This window comes from Nuphar pumila, chromosome 2 (assembly GCF_984573655.1).
Source record: "Nuphar pumila chromosome 2, dmNupPumi1.hap1.1, whole genome shotgun sequence".
Classification (NCBI taxonomy): Eukaryota; Viridiplantae; Streptophyta; class Magnoliopsida; order Nymphaeales; family Nymphaeaceae; genus Nuphar; species Nuphar pumila.
In genome coordinates, this window is record NC_143250.1 from 81190298 (window position 1) to 81213342 (window position 23045).

The 23045-nt window shown below is 36.2% G+C and overlaps 1 protein-coding gene and 2 non-coding genes across 3 annotated transcripts; all 3 read right to left on the reverse strand.

Annotated features, from left to right (window-relative positions):
• Positions 1 to 5320: 5320 nt before the first annotated feature.
• On the reverse strand, positions 5321 to 5393 carry TRNAE-CUC (transfer RNA glutamic acid (anticodon CUC)). The gene has a single exon. It is a non-coding gene; the product is annotated as a tRNA-Glu (tRNA).
• A 66-nt stretch (positions 5394 to 5459) lies between these two features.
• On the reverse strand, positions 5460 to 5532 carry TRNAE-CUC (transfer RNA glutamic acid (anticodon CUC)). Its single transcript has one exon. It is a non-coding gene; the product is annotated as a tRNA-Glu (tRNA).
• A 7349-nt stretch (positions 5533 to 12881) lies between these two features.
• Positions 12882 to 19612, reverse strand: LOC149845835 (large ribosomal subunit protein uL29). The gene is made up of 4 exons (XM_089996039.1): positions 19531 to 19612; positions 19246 to 19381; positions 18996 to 19152; positions 12882 to 13086 (listed from the first exon to the last, which is right to left on the reverse strand). Exons 1-4 carry the CDS (start codon positions 19532 to 19534, stop codon positions 13012 to 13014), a joined length of 372 nt encoding a protein of 123 aa, XP_089852165.1. The 5' UTR covers positions 19535 to 19612; the 3' UTR covers positions 12882 to 13011.
• Positions 19613 to 23045: the final 3433 nt, after the last annotated feature.

A 23045-nucleotide genomic window follows, 5' to 3' on the forward strand; every position in this document is an offset into this window, starting at 1 on the left:
CTAGTTATGCTGCAACATGGCATATCCCAACTTTAACCATTCATAAGTACTCGTATGACACTATCAGCTTTCTGCAAAGCTGCAAGCTCGATTTTAAGCTTTCACATAATCATGGCATGAAGATGTCCCTTTAAAATTTTGTAAAACAAACATAGATCACCTCACACAAAACATGTCGTGACACTTACGTACAAAATCATAAATCAATTCATATGCAAATTGATTAGCATCATGAATGCCCATACGACACCACAAGAGTTGTGCGTGCTTAGTTTCAACCTTGGACCATCATGCCCCTATATATTTATTTTTATAACAAAATCACATATTTAACCGTAGGTGAATCCTGTATTTAACCTAGGTTCCAACATTCCTATGTCAACCACACCCTAAAACAATGTGCATCAAGCTTACGTCATTAACCTCCCATTCATTTGGCTCATTTACGTAACATTTTCTTCATAAACAAATAATAAAGCAATTCATCATACTATTTAATCATGAACACTACAGTGACTTTGCCATGACTAATGTAGGTGGACCATGAAGGGTTTTCGACCAACCAGTGTTATGTATACTATAGTGAATTGGCAGTGCAATACATGTGTATGGACAAGGCGAATTTCCTTTTTTTTTTCTTTGTTATCATTACAGCCTGCCCAAAACGGCAGGCCATCTTCCCTTCTTGATGCTGCCTCTTCACCTTCCTCATTAAGGGATTTTCCAAACGTTCCTTCCCTCTCCCAAGTTCAATATTGATTAAAAAAAAATTATTATTATTATATTTGGTTGGGGCTTTTCCCTTTAGGAAAAACACCCAGTCCACTTCGTGTGCCGCCCTAATTCACATTTAAAACCGTCTTAAATGGGAATGGGTAACGTCCTCTCTAAATTCAAATTTCAAAAATATAAAAATATATTTTATTTTTATAAAAATAACCCTCTTTGTTGGCGCAGAGGGGGAATCGAACTCAAGTCTCCACCATAAGGGGAAACGTTTCCCACCAGTGCGCCATGATGTGTTTCATTGTAATAACTTGCAAGAATAATGTATTTAATCTCATTGTGGCTGAACGATATTACCACCAAAAACATTTTCTACATAAAAAGCATTATGTTACCTGGGGGATTTGAACCTGTGACCTCCACTCTGTAAGTCCATTGTCCTAACCAATGCGCCAACTCCTCTTTAGTTGCCCTTTCTTGCAACTTAATTTTTCTTATCCACTTATGACGCTCCGTCTAAATCATAAACGTTTTTCTTAGGCTTTTACCGCGGACAGGGGTCTCAAACCTAAGACGTCCCTTCATGTCTTGCCTCTTGACTCATTAACCTTTAAGTATGGTTGTTGTTGTTTTTTTTCATGGTCCTCTCGTTCGATTACGACATCGTTCTCCTGGGAGTTCCAAATTCGTACTTACTGAATTTTTGGAACTGGTTGCGATTTAACCATTTTTGGATCTTGATTGCAATTTGACCAAATTTGGATCCATTAAGATTCAATTGGATTCTAATTGGGTTTCTGATCCATCCAGAATCTGAATCCATATGTCGTATCCAAATCCAAATACTGGGTCCATTTGATCCAGTTTGGATTTCAAGATCCATTTGGATCGACTCTATATCATTTTATCGTATTTATTTCAAAGGATTTTATCCTTTACTTAGTTTGATAATTATCGAAATTTTGCGGGTTTTACAGTGATGCTCATGGGATTTGAACCTAGACTACCAGTAGCCAAGAGAATTCCCATAGAGGCTAGACATTGAGTAAGAATTGCAATCTATGACTATATGCAATAATTAGAGTATATCACCTAGGATACATGAACAATTCTGACCTCCCTAACTTTAAGTGACTAGATACCAAAAAAAATGTCATTTCTCTCATAGACATTCAGTAAGACATATAGGTGAATATACATGTAATGGTGTCACTCGAGGTTGTACCATTTACCCTCTCCAAGGTATACCATCATTGTGAATGAATTACAAGGGTTTTTTTCTTAAGTAAATGATTTATCATTTTATATACCTCAATTCATGAGGCAAAATAGGGCTCAGTAGCCCAAGTACTCTCTTGGGATAACAATCATGTTATAATGTTGTTATAAGTACCCAAACTCATTCTATGTTATATTGGCACCTTTAGCCCATATGAGCACTCTGTCGATGAAGGTGAGCATAACAAGTCAAGATATGGATGTATACATGTATTATTAGAAATATGGTGTTTTTTTGCACAACCTATGAGTTCTTATCAAACTTGAGCTCATACATGAGATCTCAAGCAGTTTAGCATGACTCACATTCATTTCAATGTTAAATTGACGACAATATTATCCAAATGATTGAGCCCAACAACATTGTGAAGGTTCTTTGAACCGTACGCTCAATCACATGCAATAATAGTGCAAGCATGTATCTCATACATAGAATGTCATATATAGCATGCTTCGCAATTATGACACACATTAGCAATGTACATTGAATTCAAGCAATCATACACATGCTCTCATAAGCATGTTTCATATTACTAAAATATTCACAACATTAACTAGATTCAGACATTGGAACACTAACTCAAACCTAATACATGATTCAGTGGAGATTGGTCCATATACAAAAGCATAACACAAAAGTTTTCAAGTAGTAAGGAGAGTTGACCCTCTGATTCTAGGGTCAACCCAAGCGTAAACAACAATCATACAACTAAAAAGGGATCCTCTGGAAAGTGGTGTCAACCCTGGAAAAACAAGTGTTGAGTCTCCAAGGTCAACATGAAAAAAAAGATAGAATGTAGAGAGGTGTTTACTCAGGAAAAATAGTTGTCGACCCTATGGGTCGAATAGCTATGCAGAACCTGGAAGGGTCGACACTAGCAAACAAGGGTTGACCGAACCAAACCAAAGAAGGGTCAACATCTGTTCGGTAGAAGTTGACTCCCTGGTAACTCGACAGAAACAAAACCAAGGAAGGGTTGACACCTGTTATGCAGGAATCAACTCCCTCACAAACAGAACTTCACTCTGTATTTTTTTTTGAAGAATCATAGTATGATAAAACAACAATCACCGAACCAAGTTTTTGAATAGATTTTTCAAACATTTCAGACCTTTAGAAACCATTGCACTTGCATCGAACTGGTCCATGTTTTGAAATAACTAAATACAACCCAAATTTGAATAAAAAGAAAACCATATTGGACATAAGCTTGAAATAACTAAACACGACAACTAGCATGATTTATGGACCGCAAGTTGTATAAAAAAAATACTACACGCTATAAGATGACGATATAATGGTGGAGGGTTTAGAGGGGAGAGAGAAGGGAGGAGACACTTCACAAAAATTGTGAGTAGATTCTTCCCCTTCCTTTCTAAAAAACGTGTTTTATAAAAGGGAAGCTTGGGGGAGAAAGTAAAATAAGATGGAGGGTGAGAAGAGGCTAAAGGGAGATGGAAGGTTGGCATGAGTGAACAACAGCCCCTTTTTCCTCTTCCAAGTTACCTTTTTCCCTTTTTCACTAAAATGAAAAAAGAACCAAAAGATATTTTCAAAGATGGGATTTTGTTTTGGCTTACCTTGAGAACAAATTTTGACCCACAATAGAGCCCTTGGCTTAGGAAGGAGGAGATGGGTTGCCCCTGTCAAGTCGGCCCCACTCCTTTCCCTCCTGGATGGATCCAAACCAACTCAATGTGGATCCAAAACCCAAAAGAGTATAAAAAAAATCCTTTCTACATACATATATTTATTTTAAAATATGTACATCAATTTCATATTGGGTTAAATTCCAAAATTTACTTTTATAAATTAAATGTAATAATTTACTTAATACCTTAAGCATAATTTATATCAAATGCTTGCTAATTAGCAACTAATTACTAAGCAAAATAAATACCTAGTCACCAATATTGTTATTTAAACATCAATTTAATTCGCCACACAAAAATTTTATTTTTATTGATTAAAATTCTAAAAATTTTGTGAATCTTACATGCATGGTGTACTCACATTGGGTGCCGTAATAGGTATTAAAAAAACTCTGCTTACTCAGTACATGGACATATGAACCAATAATTGACACGTTAATTGTCCAAGATCAAAGTTTGCTTAGCCAATTATATTTTGAAGGTCACCAACAACTGTGGTTGTTAGCCATCGTCTCTACAAAGGGCTACCTGCCCTTCGCACTCAAAATATGTCTAACCAACATAGAGAGACAATGGCGATATTTTGCAAGCATATGTGTTGTATGCTCAATGGTTTTCTATCGGGTCCTTGAGTGACATCGCCATACTGACACCATAAGTCTATCTCCTAAAGGTTTTTTCTTCGTAAGACCCTAATGCAGAAAAACAAAACAAAAAAAGATAAAGAGCATCACCCCATCTCATTAAAGATTTACCCATAACTTGAAGCAACGCATCTAAAAGTCTTGACGCAAGGGTTTTCTGGTATCAAAATTACATAATTCATGTTTACCGCAATATAATATTGTACAAGCCACAATTGCATGCAATAATATGAAATTGTTGATGAACAAAACATAAATTTATTTATTCAAATATTCATGGATTTCATTAAAAAATTATTCCAGGCCTTACAGAAATTCAACAAAAAACTCGTGCATGTCATGGGTCCTCGTGTCCACGTCTTTGTGAGATAGACCTTAAGAGCATGATGAGGGCATGGAGCAAAACTTTTATGGCAGCGCAGTTGCTAGAGCAATATCCCTGTGCTTAAATCTCAGTTTTTTTTTTTTTACTTCATCATCACCTCAATTTTGCAGCTTGGATATTGGCAGTGGAAAATGGCACACAGCACGGGGCTTGAGCTGGCGACAAGCACATCTGCAACAAGCTTTCTGATTTCAATTTCACGGGTGAATTCTGCAAGTTCCAAGCAGATCAACCCCACGTAGATCAGCATCAGGACAAAATGGCGTGGTTGGGATCAGATACAGGCATAGCACCCTTCAACCCTGGAAGCACATGACAACATTGGTTGCAGTTGCACCCATGAGCAAAAGAAGGCTTTCAAACTTCAGATGGTCAGGTTGATGCCCTCACCCACGCCATACCTGACCATACAAAAACAGGGGAGGGCAGTGAGCTCTCTATAAAAAAACTCTCTTGGGGAACATATAAGCAGCATGTGAAGCTACAGAGAGTGAAGTCTGAAGAAACATGAGACCAAGGAGGAGAACAACTAAATCGTCGCTCACAAAACCAACAGAACGGAGCAAATCCAGAGAGAGAGAGAGAGAGAGAGATATGCATCGCGTGTGGAAAAATTACCAAAAAAGAAAATCATTTCCGTTGCCGAGATTCGAACCCGGGTCTCTCGGGTGAGAGCCGAGTATCCTAACCAACTAGACTACAACGGATGCTTATGAAATTGTCAGACATTACAAAATAATGTAAAAATAAAATAAGGCGCCTGTGCAAAAAATTTCCGTTGCCGGGATTTGAACCCGGGTCTCTCGGGTGAGAGCCGAGTATCCTAACCAACTAGACTACAACGGATTATGGCTCTCATCTTTATATAAAAATAAAATGTAATAAAAACACACACTGGCCTATACTTTACGAACAAACTATGCTGAAAATTCGTGAAACAACCAAAGCAAGACTTTAGCTATTGTGTATTTGATGATCCTTTGAACTCGACAATTAATTTCCGAATGCAATGGATTTTGTGATAGTGCACAGTCCCATTCATTATACCTTTTCAATTATTACTTCTCTTGTCATCGGGTTCCTTGAACCATGATCAGGCCCAAGACAGATGTCCCCTTGGATCATAGAAGGGTGAAAGCCAACTCTCAGGGCCTTAATTCTTACTCAGTCTCATATTTAGGCTGCCAATTTCCATTTGATGGTTGAATCCCCAGAAGTAGGGACGCAAATAGGTCAGATCCAGTATGGTCCTTTTATCATTTTTAGCTGCTCAGGATCCGACTCCTCATGTATTAAGTTGTTCTGGATCCGATCCATTTGCATCCCTATCCAGAACCATCACACCATGCTCACGTTGTAGTTACTATTCCCCGTCTCTCTTAAAAAAGGATACAGGTCTTCTAAGCACTGGCATAGGGTTCACCCTTAGCAGCTCTTAATGTGGGTTCTAGTTGTGGATAGTAGTTGCTCCAATCTAGTGGACCCTAATGCTGGGTCAGTGATAGGAAAGGGGAACCTAGGATTTTTGGGCCAATGTGTGTGCAAGTGAATGTGTGAGGTGGTTTTTAAAGATGATAAAAAAAAAAAAAAAAAGATGGCAAGAATTTGCTGAGATACACCATGAGACTGTAAAGGAAAGACACGACACAATAAGAAGAAAAACTGATTTTTCATTGTGCAGCCTATTAGAGGACCCTTAGCAAAGCTCACTATACCAAACCATATTAGTTTCCAAACATAGGAATAACAGCAATTAAGATTTGAATTGGATTGTTATGAAAACCATGAACCAAATAGGAAACAAACCACAAGATAAAGATGAGAAAGAAAACAAAAAAAGACACGAGATTTACGTGGTTCGACATGAAGGCCTACGTCCACGGTAAAGTTGGAACAACAAAATTCAACTAGCAATACAGAAGTGAGATACAGAACTCTCAAAATACTAATCCCCAATACACCTGAAACTCTCTTACCCCACACTCAAAAGAAGGTGGCTATAAAAAACAAAGGACATAAAACCCTAGCCTTTATTTTTAAGTGAATGAGTCAAACTTGAATCTTAACTTATGTTTGTTATTATTCATATCTCTCTCCTTAATCCTCTCTTGGCAACCAAACCCATTGAATGATCTTCACTTTCATTAATAGTCAACTCTTTATCATTTTGTTTTTTTTTCTCATAAGCTTGGTCTCAACCGCATTAATTATGAAGTATTCATTTTCATATTTCACGATTAATCATAAAAATAATTTATCATCATGTCTGCATCTCAAGCATAAATTATAAAGTTCAACAATTTATACTTAATCGTGTTATTTGCCTTAGAATGCTAGATGTTATCCAAATTATTGTGGTGAAGATCAATAGCACAAGTTTGTTGATGTAGTTTCACATTCTCTACAACATCAATTGTTCATTAAAGTTTTTTATTGCTTGCATGTCAAACATCTATATCTTTAATTGGTTCAGGCAATTGTATACCCTTCACATGCATATTAAGAACATGAATATCGTCCACTGTTTGAGACAGATGGATATTCGTCCAAGGACTGAGTTCAATAGATGGTGCCTGACATAGATGCATATTCTCCACAGGATTTTCAGCATTCTTATTATCAACTGTTTCTTGTACATCACTTTCAACTGCTTCTTGTTTAACTTCGAAAGCAACTATTTTTTTTTTAACTTTTTGAGCATTCAAGTAAACATCACCACTAAATAACATCAAGTCTACATCATTATTGTTCAAAACATCTATCCATATTTGTTGGCTATCTTCTTTTATAGAATAACTTTACTAAAGGCTCAATAACTCTTCTATATATGATTTTAAGAGATATTAAAGTCATAAATTCTTTAAAACTACTGTTTTTCTATGTCAATATAGTTCTTCAACTAGGGTAATCAGTGTTACTATACTTTAACTCTTTCAAAAGTTATCATTAACTACTTACATCAACAACATAATATATCATTCATCTAATAAAAATAACATGCAACAAAAAGGTCTTCTATATATCCTTCATATATTTAATTAATAAAACTACCTACAAAATCACTCTAAAAACCAATTACCTACAAAAACCTTAACCCCTATTGAATGATTGTGTGAAGTCAATTCCAACCCCATCACAATAATTGAATGTTTGTGCACACTCAACCATAACCCTATTACCCTAAGACAAAATCATTAAATATTAAATAAATAAATAAATAAACATAAATTATCTATAATACCAAAATATATATCTATGAAAAGAATCATAAACAAAAAATCTGGTGCCAAATACTAAATAAAACACATGCAAACATATATAAATCATCTACGGCAACAACCAAACATAAATACTATAAGGTCGTATTAAATTTATATATCGACCAAAAAAACTTAAGAATGCAAAAAACAATATATATATATATATATATATATATATATATATATATATATATATATATATATATATATATATATATATATATATAACTCACTTTTGGACCTAACTGGAAGACAAAAAAGTTGACAAAAAGGATGTTGTAAGATGATTTTACAAGAATCACCGCAAAGGAAAGAGGGAAAAGGATTAAGGTTATAGAGGGAAAAGGGTTAAAGTTCTAACGATAAATTAAAAAAAAAGGTTCACGATGACTTTATATATATGAATCAGGAAGCATGCAAAGGTATGAACATTCACAACAAGAATTTGTGAATGTCAACAGACATTTGCAGACAGACGTACATGTACATGAGAAGTATTTAGTTAATGGAGGTTCAAAGGTTTTATTTGCAAAGGTCATACTATATTTGTGAAAGTTGAATCAGAGTGCGCGAACGATGAAGAAATTCATAATAGGTGACAGTGAATGTCAAACACACATTTATGGAGCTCCTTGAGGAGTATTTACTTAAAGAAGGTTTGAAGGATATCTCCCTGAATGTCGTACTATATTTGTGAAGGTCGTGCTATATTTATGGAGGTTTGTTGATTTTTAATTAAAGGAGGTTCAAATAACATACGTGTGAATCTCAGGACTGTCGCAAATACATGGGGTGAACATGCCAACCTAGAACCTTTCAATTAAAGAAGGTTCACATAGGGGTTGTAAACCTCAAATATGTGAATCGCTTTGGTTGGGATGAAAGTTAGCCAAGTTCGCAAATTTGTTTATACAAAATTCATGTGGTTCGCAAAATGATCTTGCAAATCTTTTTTTTATTGAAAGGTTGTGAACTTCCTACAATGTACCTATATATCGCTTGAACCTCAACAGGTTCACTTATGTGAAGTAGCAAAAAAGTCTTAAAAAAACTGAAAATTAAAGATTTTGGATATGGAGGAGATTTTAGAAAATTGGTAGTCATTTTAGGAAGTGTGGCATTTTATAAATATAGTACAGTTATTTTTCGTTTCTAAAATTCTTATATAAGGCAAAGAACACAGTAAAAAGGGGTTTGATCACCATCATCAATCTTAACATCTATATTTTTTAACTTCACGATGATAGAACTAAATTCACTGAGCGTACCTTCAATCATGGGAAATGTATGTAATTTAATGCAACTTGGCTAACTTCTTCAAAGATCAACCATTATAAGAACCTCTTGGATAACATCATTCATCAAATAAAGCTGAATATTGTTAGAGTTTTGTCATCTTAGTCGTTTCACTTGTCCTCACTCATAGTGAGACTCTTTAGCACTCCCAACAACGCTTTCTTTACTCCAGTCTGAGTCAAGACAGCCTCACCTAAAGCTCATTACACCATGAAACTTTTCAACATCATATTTTATTATCGACACTAGCTATGGAATCCCCAATAGGTGAACAAGTTTGTTATAAAAACCACATACCAAATATGAAGCAAATCACAAGATAAAGAGAAGAAAGAAAACTGATAAGGCACAAGATTTACATGGTTCGGCACTAAGGCTTACGTCCACGAAGGAAGAGCAAAAATCTGCTAGCAAAATTACTGAGGCAGTAAAAAGTAAGGGCATAAAACCCTTGCATGTACAAACGAGAAAATTACAAAAATGTACAAGTCCATACCATGGGGGCTCCGCCCCCTGCAGAGGGGTTTGTGGTGGGCTTGTGTCTCACCAAAATATTTTTGAATCGGGTCATGAATCGGAATGGGTCCAAAATTAAAGACATCTGCAATATCGATATTCAATGAAAAATTGCCAGTTTAGTTAGATTTGAGAGGGGAGATGGAATAATCAGTAATTTGTTTGATTCAATTCAGAGTTGTACATACTAATCTGATCAAAATTTTCAATCCGATCGTATCTTATTAGCTATTTAAGCTAACTAGGCCCAGATTAATTGGATATTAGCTTTTTCTATCTGAATCAAAACCTAACTCTAAACGTGATTAGGCAATGTCCGATTAGGTTGGATTCAGTAACCTACATCCAGCCCAAATCTGACCCATTTGGATCCCTATACGGACCTATACCATTCACATGCCAAGTAACCATAATCAAACTTCAATAGCTCACGCAAACTAAAGCCACAAGCTGAACAGTTTTCCATTTTCAGTTAAAGAACTATGTCGCAAATATCAGCAATATTCGGGCACCGAAGTACTTCCAAATATTGCCTGTTTTTAAAATCTGGGATATTTTCACAATAACAAAACTTTTTTAGATTTTTATTATATTCCTATACTTTTTCCTTTATATTTTCATATGTAACTTTAACGTTTTATGTTTACTAATAATTTCTCCATGGTTTTCATTAAAAATAAAAATAAAATTTTATTGTTGGATTCTTCGTTGAAAATTTCTAACACTAACATACTAACATTTGTGACATGGTTAGTGTAACCCCACAACTAGGTGGGTTTGGTCCGGGTGCACCCAGGGTCCAGCAGAAGGGGTGCACCCGGATCGACCAGACACGCATCAGGAGAGACTGTGGTTAGGATCCAAGGATATGGACATGGATCATGGAGCAGAGCTAGCTCGAGCTCGTCTTGGGCTCGAGTCGATTAAGCTCAGCTCAGACTCGTCTGGTAAGTAAACGAGCCGAGGTTGAACAAAAGCTCAAGCTCGTTAAACATAAACGAGTTGAGCTTGATCAAGCTTTAAAACTTGATTAAGATCGTTAAGCTCGGCTAATGCAACTGTCATGAAAAGTTTTACTATATTTATAATTTTTATTACATCACAAAGTTGGCTTCACTCTAGTGGTTAGGGTGTTAAATATGTTATTCTATGAGGGGTAGAGTTCAATTTTTGCCGTTTACACGCTTATTTCAATTTTCTTACAACAAATCAACTTGGCTCGAGCCTAGACAAGTCATACTCGAACTTGAGCTGAGCCGAGTTCGTAACCAAGGTGTTCAAGCTTGGCTTGAGCTCGAGTTGAGCTTGAACATACCTTTTTTTAAATAAGTCAAGCTTTTTGAGCCTAAGCTCTGCTTGAGACCGGCTCGTGTGCACCCCTAGAGGTTCTTTGGAGGAACAAGGTGGTTCCAGGAAAAGAACCTTGACGCAACAGAGAGCAGAGGCATGACCTGAGGCCGATCGTGGGACTCCATGCATTTGTTCAGGTCTTCAAAAGCCATAAAAGGCATGTAAGGCTCTGGAACCTAGGTCTTGTAATCTTGAGGTGAGAAAATAATACAGAGGGAAAAGGGCTTGACCCTAGAAATGTAGTGTGTGTGTTGTGAGCTGATGTCATACCAAAAACATGGGCCGATTTCAATTCTCCTATTTTAAAATCTCATTTCTTATCCTGACTTTTTGAAAAGCTTTTATATTCTTCATATTTTTATTCACAAAAATATTAAATAAAAATTATATCTTTATATACCAATATATTTCACTAAAACTACACTTTTAAAAAATATCATGTGATTTTTCCTCTGTAAATATTTTTGAGATTTGCAAAAATGATTTAAACCAAGGACCTCTTTGCAAACTCGTCGTTGGTGGTTAGGCAAGCACACTAGTCGAGTTCCAGCCAAGCCTGGGCTGTTCAAACTCTGCTCGTTTCAAAATGCATGTGTTCAAGCTTGACTCGAGCTCGGAGCTGAGGTTGAACAGCATTGTTCAAGCTTGGCTTGGTTCCGAGCCGAGTTTAAAAAAAATGTATCTTTCACTTTTGAAGAGATGGGATTCAAACTCCAACCTCTTCAAAATGTGTTCAAATGCCTCACCATTAGACCAAGCTGGTCATTTTTTACTATTATGATGAAAAAATAATACATATTGTAAAAAACACGGGCTAGGTTATTGTAAAAAGTAAAAAGTTATACTGGCAGCAGACTCCATACCGTGACCTAATGAAAAGTCCAAAGCCTGCCCATTAGAGAAACACTAACTATTGTTTATGCAAACATATTTTATATATACTATGTTTATGAGCTTAAACGAGTTTTTCAAGCTTTATCAAGTTTGGTGACTTGATCAAGCTCAGCTTGTTTATCTAGATCAAGGTTGTGTACAAGTTTGACTCGTTTACTTTCACGATCAAGCTCAAGCCTAGCTTAAATGGGTCAAGCCCGAGCTAGCTCGGGCTCATTGTGCATCCCAATTGGTGGTAGCTAAAGATGCAAACATGGAGTCCATAGTTCTCATGGTTTTGACAAATCCACGTGGATGTTTGAATTGGGGCCATAGGTATAACTCTCATGCGAGTGCAAAGTAAAGGCAGAGCCAGCACAAGTAGGTCTATGATCCTAGAATGGTTTCACCGAGCAAAAATAAAAATGGTAAGCTGTTTGGAATGTCATTTTGATGATGCATTTACAACGCTGAAAGGGTATCGAAAGAGGAACTGAAGCAGCCGCTCCGTTAGTGTGTGAACCGGAACCGGCAAATGCCACCACAAGTCCCTCTTTTCCCTTTTTCTCATCCTCCCCCAAAAAGTCGGTGGTGCTGAGTATTCCTCAGATCCACTCCAGCGCCCTCCAACACCGAGTTTCCTAACAGGGCCTAAACTATGATAAGTCAGCTCGTATGATTGCATTAATTTTTTCATAATGCATAAATAATGAGATATGATTAGTGTATCACCCATCGGTAACGCATTTGTGGTGCAGACACCCGCACCAATCACAAACGTAAAACAATCGAAATCAAGTAGGAAACAGAAAAGTATTATGGTACCATTTAAACTAGTTCAAACCCCTCATTCATCAATCATAAAACAGAACAAAAGGATAAATTTTCTTAAAATTCTTAGTCTAGAAGAGGCAAAAAATTATAAGAGTAATCAAGCAGTGAACAAAATCAATTTCCCACAAAATTGAGACATTTTTAGATTCTCCATCCAAAAGCAAATGATGGCCCTTAAATTCCATCTTCACTAATCCTACACCTTGATCGCATATTTCCTCAATGGAAAGTACTTCTCCCTTTTCTTCTCACGCTCCGTCTTCAAAGATGCCTGCAAACATAAGCACAAAGGCATGAGTTCAAACGAGAGAGAGATTAACATCTCTGGATAAAAGGTTTAGTCAAGATCGTGTACATAAATATCAGATTCACAAATTTAATTATATATTATTATGGAAAAAAATAATTATATGAGGATGAGCACAAACTATTAAGCGTGGATTAAATATGTTATCTTAAAGTTTACACTTCAAGCCTGTAAAGCTTGAGCAAGATTACTTGTGAGTCTGACAAATTTCACGCCCTACTGGTAAAATTAAGTGACTAATGGCCACACAATTAGCGGAAGATTACTAGAGTGGGGTTGTACAGAGGGTGCAAAGACCATCCCCCAGATGGCAGCCTCTAATGGAGGTTTGATTTTGGTTTTTTTTTATTCAAACTTTTTATCATTTTCAGCATCATAATAAACCGGTGGTCAGCCAAACCCCAGCTTGCCTAACCAAAGAAAAAAAGAAATGACTAAACTAACTTGAACCAACTTTCCTGAAAGGCAATCTTTCCCAGCATTGCCCTGAGACAGGAAACCGGGTCATGCATCATGGCTTGTGATCCAACGTAGGAAATCCTATAAGAACATTAAGGGACCAACTATAAACAAAACGATTTCAAAATGGACAGTATTCTGGGTAAAATTTAATCCTTTCTGATACACCTAAAGTGACTATGATAACATCCATGAGGTTTGAGGCATTGGTCAAGCTGCAAGTCCTACATTCCAAAAAATCAAAACCCTAATCTGGTTTAGAAGCTAATAATGGAGAACAAGACATTTATAATAATGCAACATTGCTATATTCATTTTGTGCATTATTTTATTATATAAAACAAAATGACCAAGGTTCAATCCAAGGCCTGCTAAAACTCTGCGCTCAGGATTAGATCAAAGAAAAATAGGAAGCACCTAGATGACAGTTAATTACATCTCTGACGGCACAAATCATAAGTAAATGTAAAATGTTCCTGGATGAGAAATCTGAACGGAAGACTTGATACAAAAACTCTCACTTGAGTCAATATCCTAATAAAAAGCCATTAACTAAAGGAATCATATGATTGTACTAAATTGTGACTAAGAAATGAACCTTCCAAGAATGAAAATTAAGAAACAGCATAGTGGAAAAAGAAAAAACATGTTACTTATGCTGAGCTGAGAAACATTCATAACCAATAACCCAAGAAAGTTGAAAATTGTTATTTAAGGAAATCTTTTGAAAAACAGCAAAGTTTTCCTTGATAAGGTGAGAATATCCCAATTGCTGAACTAAGCAACATTTTGCCGCAAGGAAATAGTGTTAAAAAAACATTGGAAACAACTGATGAGGTTACCCAATCAATTTGTTTCCGAGTCAACATTTTGCAGAAGATGATCTGCAGAAAACATATTAGAACCCCCAAAAAAAGGAAAAAATGGTAACCAAACTATACCAGGAAAATTTGCATACTTGTTGAATTCAAAACTTTCAACAGATTTTAAGCTCCTCTAAAAAAACAGATTTTAAGCTCCCCAATTGAAAGAAATTGGGGTTCCAAAAATCCCTTCAATATATATATATATATATATATATATATATATATATGTGTGTGTGTGTGTGTGTGTGTGTGTGTGAAGAGATATCATGCAGCTCCAGGAAAATGACCAAAATTGAGACTTCGTGGAAACTACCACTAAAGAAAACAATTTAGTAAATAGAGGGAAAAAATACCAGTTTATTGTTTCTCTACATCACTGACAGATTCAAAGTTGCAGGTTTTGCAGGAGGAAATAATCAAATAATATAAAAGGTTCCCTTAGAAATAAATATCTTTGTTTGTTAAGAAAAAACTGATGCTGCAACTAATCAAAGGAAAAAAGAAAAGGTATTTCTGGATGGAAAAATTTGTTTAGACTTGAGACATTGGGGGCTCATGTAGGATTCTGTCAGCAAAACAGGATCAGCACCTAGATGATGAGCTTCTAGAACTCAAGCTACGAAGAAATTTCAATCCCTGTAAGCCAGCATAACTTAAGTAGGCCTTCATGCCTGCAAAAGGCTGCAGTCTGCTATAACTTCCTAATTATGGAGAAGTTGAATTGATGAACTTTATAACAATGCACAAGAAGTCCATTGCAAACTTATTCAATACATCTGAAATGCATGAATGTATGCAAGCAACAAACAAGCACGCATGGATATGACAGTTGTCATGCACATCAATGAAGAAATGCCTAAGAAGACAAATAATCTATGTTATGTTTGGCAATTCTATTGTTATAAATTTTGTGGAGGGCTAGTGCAGAGAGATATGAGTCAATATTGTTGGAATGTAAGCAGTGAAAGACTCAACCAAGCAAGCTTGAGATCAATGAGCAAAACTGTTGTTAGGCTGAGAATCGATAAGGGATCATTACTCACAAGGAGTTTTTTCTCATTTCTATTCCTCTGTAAATGTTTAGTTATTGAAAATTGTGTGGTAAATGTTTAGTGAAAAACTGCACAGCAAATATTTAGTTATCGAAAACTACCATAATCAAAAGTTATCTCACCATATGGTTAATAGAAGTAGCTAACCTCCACTTTCCATGTGGTTAAAGGTGAGGCCAAAATAGCCACATGCCTTATTTCTATGGCCAACATCTCACACTTGGTCATGTGGGACAAAATGATGTAGACTTCCTCCCACAATACTATGTTTTCCATTTACGTCTATTGATCACCAGTAATCAGTTCATTACTGAACTACTTATATTGATCATCAGCAGTCGATTCTTTGTCAAACTGCTCATCTATATCCAGCAGTTGGTTCGTCATCTGTCAAATATAGTACACTACGAGCTTAACTCACATCAATGTCATTTTAATTTTGAAACCTTGATGTTTAGTCCAATTTGGACTTATAGTTATTTTTTTTATATATATCATGTTTCAGTAAAAGGAAACATGATTCTATGAAGGCATGTTATGATATTTTCTGTTTTTATGTCATGTTGATTAATTTTATACTGCATGCATGTTTGTTATAATTTTAGCAGTTTGTTTGCATCACTGTCACTGATATTGGCAATATTTTGAAAATATCGCTAGAAATACTGATATTTTAAGGTAGCTGATATTAAAGGTAATATTTCACAATGTTTTCAAAATATCACCAGGAGACAAAATATCGCCATATTTTTTAGAAAAACTCTTTTTTATTTATTTTAAGTTTGCATTTCCTAAATTTTTGTTTCTTTTATATTTTAAAACGTGTTTCTTTATATTTTTGGAAGAAAAAATGCAAAACTTATTTTTTTCTTAGCTTTTTTGTTGTTATTTATATTTTTAAAATTTTTAAACTCTCTAGATATTCCCAAGATTTATCAACTTTTGAAAATCTCTGAGAAATACCCTTGCCGAGAAATTACCTTTAACAGTACAGGTGACTATGGTTTGCATATTTTGTGTAAATCCATTTATTTTTTTAGTTGAGGTATTGACTAATCCGCCTAAGTCCCTGACGAGTCTTTTTAGGGGCTCACCGCCTAAGCGCTACATATTGCTTTTAATTACATATTGGTTTTCCTTGAATCCATCCATTAGTCCAAATAAAGTCCAACTTCATGGTCATGACAATGAAGCCGATGTTTTATATATGCAACGAAGGGTTAACTAGCCCTCCCAAAACTTAGTTGTCAAAAGCGGCGCCTTGGCGCTGCCTAGGCAGGCTAGGTGCAGGCCCACCGCCTAGGCTTATGGATCTAGGCAATAGGACCCTTCTTCCCGCGAGAACATGGTTGTCATTTTTTTTTGCCTCCTTCATTTCTTTATTTTTTTCTTTTTATTCTTCCTCCTACTCCAACAGCTTTCTTTTTTGTTCTCTCATTTTCTTTTTTTTTCCTTTTTTACATTCTTTTTTTCTTCTTTTTCTTCCTCCTTTCACCCCTCCACCATATCTTTTTCTCTCTTCCTCTTGTTCTTCTTCTTCCTTTTTCTCTTTCCTTTTTTTTTACTTTCTTTTTTCCTTCTTACTTTTTTCTTCCTCCTATCGCCCCTCCACTCTCTTCTTTTCTTTTCTTTTTTTCTTCATTTTTATACTTTATTCTTCTTTTTTTGTTTTTTCACATGTATGCATGTGTTTTTTGACACAGACATATAAAATCTGTTTTTACAGTTATATATACATATGGTTCATCCTGTCACCTTTTACTTTATGTCGCTGTTGAGACCCTCCAAATATCGAAGTTTTGGGTGTTTTATACTCAATTTGAACCATCAGATGTGTTTATCAATACTTATTTATTAAGAAACAAGCTTTGTTTCAAATTGATTTGATGTAAAAATGCGAACATTTTATCATGAACCTTTAGTACGATATTAACCAATGATTTTGTTAGCTCTTTAAAATACACATCAAAGATGCTTAATCAATTACATGTTCTCTATTCAGCAACAATCATAAACACACCAACGGAGGCTCTGGTTGTCTGGCAGGAGCAGTTAGTGCATGTCACCTTGTGTTGGGACATTGCAAGTTCCAACCCCAAATGGTATGGTTGTATAACTGGTAGGAGTCTGCCTAACCCCAACTTTCTCTGTCAAAAAAAAATCATAAACACATCTAATGGTTCAGATCAAGCTAAAAAACTATGATTTTTGTAGGGTCCTAACAGTGACCTAACGAAACAGGGGTAGGATAATTCCCCATTATCTCCATCTCTCTCTATATATATACATATATAGAGAGAGAGAGAGAGAATAATCAGATGGTGTGCTCCAAATTTTGGTGTATGTTCAATATTATGTAATTTCATGAATTTTGTGACATGTTACATTGAATTACACACTACATCCATAGTTATAATCATACGTTTGTTACTAAATTTAGCTATTTATTGTAATATTTTTGTTTTTCTTAATATTTTATTTTTTTGGTCCCGCCTAGACCCGACTATCCTTTTAGGGGTCTTCCGCCTAGGCCCCAACTAAAGCTTTCACCAACTAAGCTTCCAAATAGAAATTATTTACTCGGCATGAACCAGTGCAGCCATGCCCTTATATGCCTCGATAAATGTTGCACAGAGACGTTCAGACAGCACAAACAAGCCCCATTCAAATGATTAAGCACAGAACAAGCATTTAGTTGTATATACAAATGTACCAACCCCCAGACCAATGTTGTCAAAAAACATATTGTACAAGAAAAAAAATACATCTTAGCAAGAACTATGAATAAAGATGATTTATGCTTAATTTCTTACTTTGACTTTACCAAGAAATTGACAGCCCCAAAATTAGAGAAATTAAAAGTCTGATATTCTCACAACCTCACCATCTCATGGCTGCCAAAGAATGAAATAAGGCACATGAAAAAGCAGTGTGCAAAATCAGGTGGTCCACATCCTAGAGGAAGAAAATGAGGAAAGTGTACAAATGAATATTTTAAACTGAAGAAAAGATGGTCAACTTTTCATATGAAATGCAAAATAAATTTCATATTTGCAAGGATTGAAGCATTGTTCCGATGGTTTCCGAAACACAACGAAATAGATCATGGAAGTACACTTCACACATCAGAAAAACAAAAAGAAAAAACTTGTTTTATTTTGAAAAGTAGACGCGGATCTATGAACGACATTTACACAAAATCATCTATGGGCAACTGAAAAAACCTTCCTGAATCCGCACCAAAAATACTACCCATCACGATAAATCTTCTAACCAGAGAATAAATTTCGCTCATTGTGAAAAGGCAACGACCGTTCAGTTCACCACAAAATATCATAGCACAATTGATACAGGATCGCAAAAAAAAAACTGCGGATAAAGTGCATGGGGAGTTATACAATGAGGAACCTCTTAATTGCATATAGAGAACAAGATGAGAGAAAAAAACCATCACAGGGAAAACGGAAACTAAGAAGGAAAGAAAGGAGATTCACACCTGATGCTTGGTAAGACGGCGCCTAATGGCTCGGGTCTTCTTGGGCCTCAGATCGAGCGGAATGTACTTCTTCTTCTTGTAGGCCTCCCTGAGCGCAGCCTTCTGCTTCTGCGAGACGACCGTCAACACCTGTGCGATCGACAACCTCACGACCTTTCTGCATTCGAAGAACAGCAACAATAAGAACAATAACGAAACACCAGAAACCAACCGAAGCAAAGAAAAAAACAAGAGAGAGAGAGACGAGTACATCTTGGAAAGCTTGTTGGGGGCACCGCCGGTGACCTTGGCGACGCGGAGGAGCGCAAGCTCGGCCTTCAGATCCTTCAGCTGGTTCAGAAGCTCCGTCTTCGTCTTCGTCCTGAGCTCGTGAACCTTGATCCTCGCTATCAACAGCAAAGGGGAAAGAAACCAGAAAAATTGGATCAAGAAATCGCAAGACAAACGGAGAACAACACGAATCGACGAAAACGAAACCTCCATTTTAGGAAGAAAACAGATATTTCCGATATCTGGGAAGAGAGAGAGAGCTCACCCATGGTGACGCGACGACGGAGGATTTAGTGGGGAAGGGAACGGAAGGGTTTTTGGGGACGACGATGGCGCAGAGAAACCCTAGAGCGTTCACGCTACTAGGGTATTTATAGCGGGTGGAATTTGACATTATTTTGCCCCTGGCTTTTTTTTAAGACGAAAATGCCGTTATCCATTTTGGGGCGCAGAATGGGTCAGATACGGGAGTTCGGGTACCCAAACCCGCCCAGGGTGAATTCAATGGACCTAACCCGGCCAGGCCCGATTCTATCCGGGCTCGGCCCAGGCCCAACAAGAACCTAGGCTAGGTTTTCAGCAGGCTCGGGTCTAGGTCGGGCCTGTCGAGCCTTTATAGGATCTAGGTTGGGCTGGGGTCAGTCTGGTTTAATGTCCACCATTAGTTTAAAAAACCTTGTCTCGAGAGAGGGGTGCAGTGGATAAGGTTTGCTGACAACATTAATTTGGATCTGGCACTTATTTCGGATATAGATCCTTAAGATTGAATAAGTATTGGGATTGGATTTGGATCTCATCAATTGGATTGATCTCATGTTTGGATTTAGATCGATACTTTGTGTTGGATCTACGTTTGATTTCAGATCCAATCTTATCTATTTGTACGTTTTGTATGTAAAAAAAGCTTGTTTCCAATCTTCTTTTATAGACTTGGCATATACATTTAGATACAACTTCAATTTCATCTAGTTCATGCTTGAATTCAGATCTATTGTGTATAAATCAAATTTAAATTAATACACATCAAGCATGATCCAGCCAGTAGTAACTAATCCAATTGGTCTTGGATCAAACATTGCCACAAAAAATATGGATTCAATCCAGATTTAGATCTGGATATGAATTTTGATGTATTGCATAAAGTTTCACATTGGGTCTGACCACGATCCAGGCCGTATCATATCCATTTGCCCTATGGCTGATCGTGGGTAAAACTGTAATCGTATTAAAAGGGGACTTGCAGTTTGTGTTGCATCATACAAAAGCGGGCTGTCTGTAAACCATATGTGCTGGATCCGGATCCAGTTATCATCAAACATAGCTTATGCATGTTAAGATCCATTACTAGGTCCATTAAGGTTAACACCTGGAATAATTAGGTAAAACGTGATCTTGCTTGTGGACTGGATTCCAGAGACAGGTTTGGATTGGGTTTAGTCTACTTGGTTTTTAATCATTTTTTTTTTTAAAGGTAAGATGGGGTTAGCTAGACCCCTACCAGTTATACAACTATAGTATTGGGTTTTGAACCTCCAACGTCTCAACACAAGGTGACTGACGTGCACTATCTGCTCCTACCAGACAAGCGGAGCCCCCTTACGGTGGTTTTTAATCAATTCTTACTGAAACCAAAGCCACTAAAATTGTGTTGGGATCCATACATTTATATTGAAATTTGAATTATATAACTTGAACTTTAAAGGTGGAACTAGATCGGATATACCTGATCTAAATTCATTTGTTAAACTGATTTGACCTGCAATTATGATAAGTACAAGAATAGACTTGTTTTAGAAATAAGTAAGATCTTGGGTAACCAAACTATAAATTTGAACATGTTAGTACCTATAGACACTCCAATTTTAACAAATCTTAAATCTAGGAATTGAAGTGTGAATCTTTAAGGTAGATCTCAAAATATGTTACTTCATCACTAAGGGTTGAACACAATCTTGTTGATATTAGCATATCTTTAAAACAAAACTGGAGCGTGAAAATGATACATACCTATAGATACCATAGACGAAGTGAAATGCGAGTGCTCGGCGTTCTCCTCAGCCTATCGATGCCCACGATGAGCTCAGGCCTTCAAGTCGATAGTGAGCAAAACCCTGAACTCAATAAGAAAAACGAGAACACCTTGACTACACTCATCAAGCAGCCATGCCTTAATTTAGAGTAGGAGAAAAGTGGGGGTTACATACATGACATTAATTTATATGAACCCTTCACATGCCATATTGAATGTGAACTATTTCACATTCACGTAACTCCTTTCCTACTAATTCCCACTAATGGTCGACTAGTCCCTTCATTAGTGTCAAACCGAGTCATGCATAGGGTTAGACCCAAATTGAAATGTCCAACATTCTCTCACTTGATCCATTGACATGGAAAGACACAAAATCGAGGTTCATATCATTATCTCGACTTAGTATTTCATGTGGGTTCACATGCTATCCAATATCACAAAAATGAATCACATGAGTCATGAAGATGAGCATCTCTATATAAAATGTCATATTGTCATGTACTACAACATAATTCATTTTCAGTGCTTTAGCATGTTAAGATTACCTTTATAAACAGGTTGGTCTCTAACTCATTCTATTGGTCTTTTAATATTGTTATTATGATATTCTCTTTAAGCAAATAAGAGATCATTTATTCAAAATCAATAGTACACAAAGCCATAGAGAATTAATTTAGTTTCACATATGTGATAACATATAACCATAATGTATTATCATATATCAGAAGGAATCAAACAGACACATCCCCTTTACATGTTGGAAATATAATCTCGGGGCAAACCCCCTTTAGTAAGGGGATCCGCAGTCATTTTTTCATACCAATTATATCAATGCATACTAGATCATTTTCAGTCATTTTCTTAACAACAAAGTACTTTAACTCCATGTGTCGACACAAGCTTGAGCTCTTGTTGTTATTTGAGAAGGACATGACTGCTTTATTATCATAAAAGATCTTTAGTGGTATCTCAATAGAGTCAACAATCTCAAGACTCATAATGAAGTTTTTTATCCAAATGGTCTAAGATAAAGTCTTGTATAGAGCAATGAATTCTGCCTCCATGGCATAGCAGCAGTTGTAGACTACTTTTCACTTCTTCATAAGACGACATCACCTGCCAGTAGAAAGATGTATCAAGTAGTGGACTTTCTACTGTCGAGACATCCTCCCAAGTTCGTATTAAAATATCTAATGACCTCTAGGTGGTTAATTTTTCTATAGGTTAACATATAGTTATTTGTTCCTTGCAAATAGTGCATGACCTTTGTTGTCTTCTAGTGTGCAATGCTTGGTATCTTCTAAATATTTCTACAGCAAATGTGATATCAGGTTTTGTGCAGGTTTGCACATACTGTAAACTCTCAACCACTGAAGCATATGAGATAGTTGTCATCTGAGTCTTTTCATTATCATTCTGAAGACAATCCTTTAGGCTCAATTTATCCCTTTTTATTTTAGGTGTCAAACCAGGAGAACCATTCTTCATCCCATATCTTTTAAGAACCTTGAAGATATAGGATTTCTAAGAGATGCCAAGGACACCCTTAGTTCTATTACGACGGATCTCAATTCCAAGAACATGTGTGACCTCACCTATGTCTTTCATATCAAAATGAGAAGAAAGAAAATCTTTTGTCTCATGTAATATGCTCAAATCATTAGTTGCAAGAAGAATATCATCAACATATAAAACCAAAATTATAAACTTACTCCCACTAACTTTAAGGTATATGCTTTGATCAACAA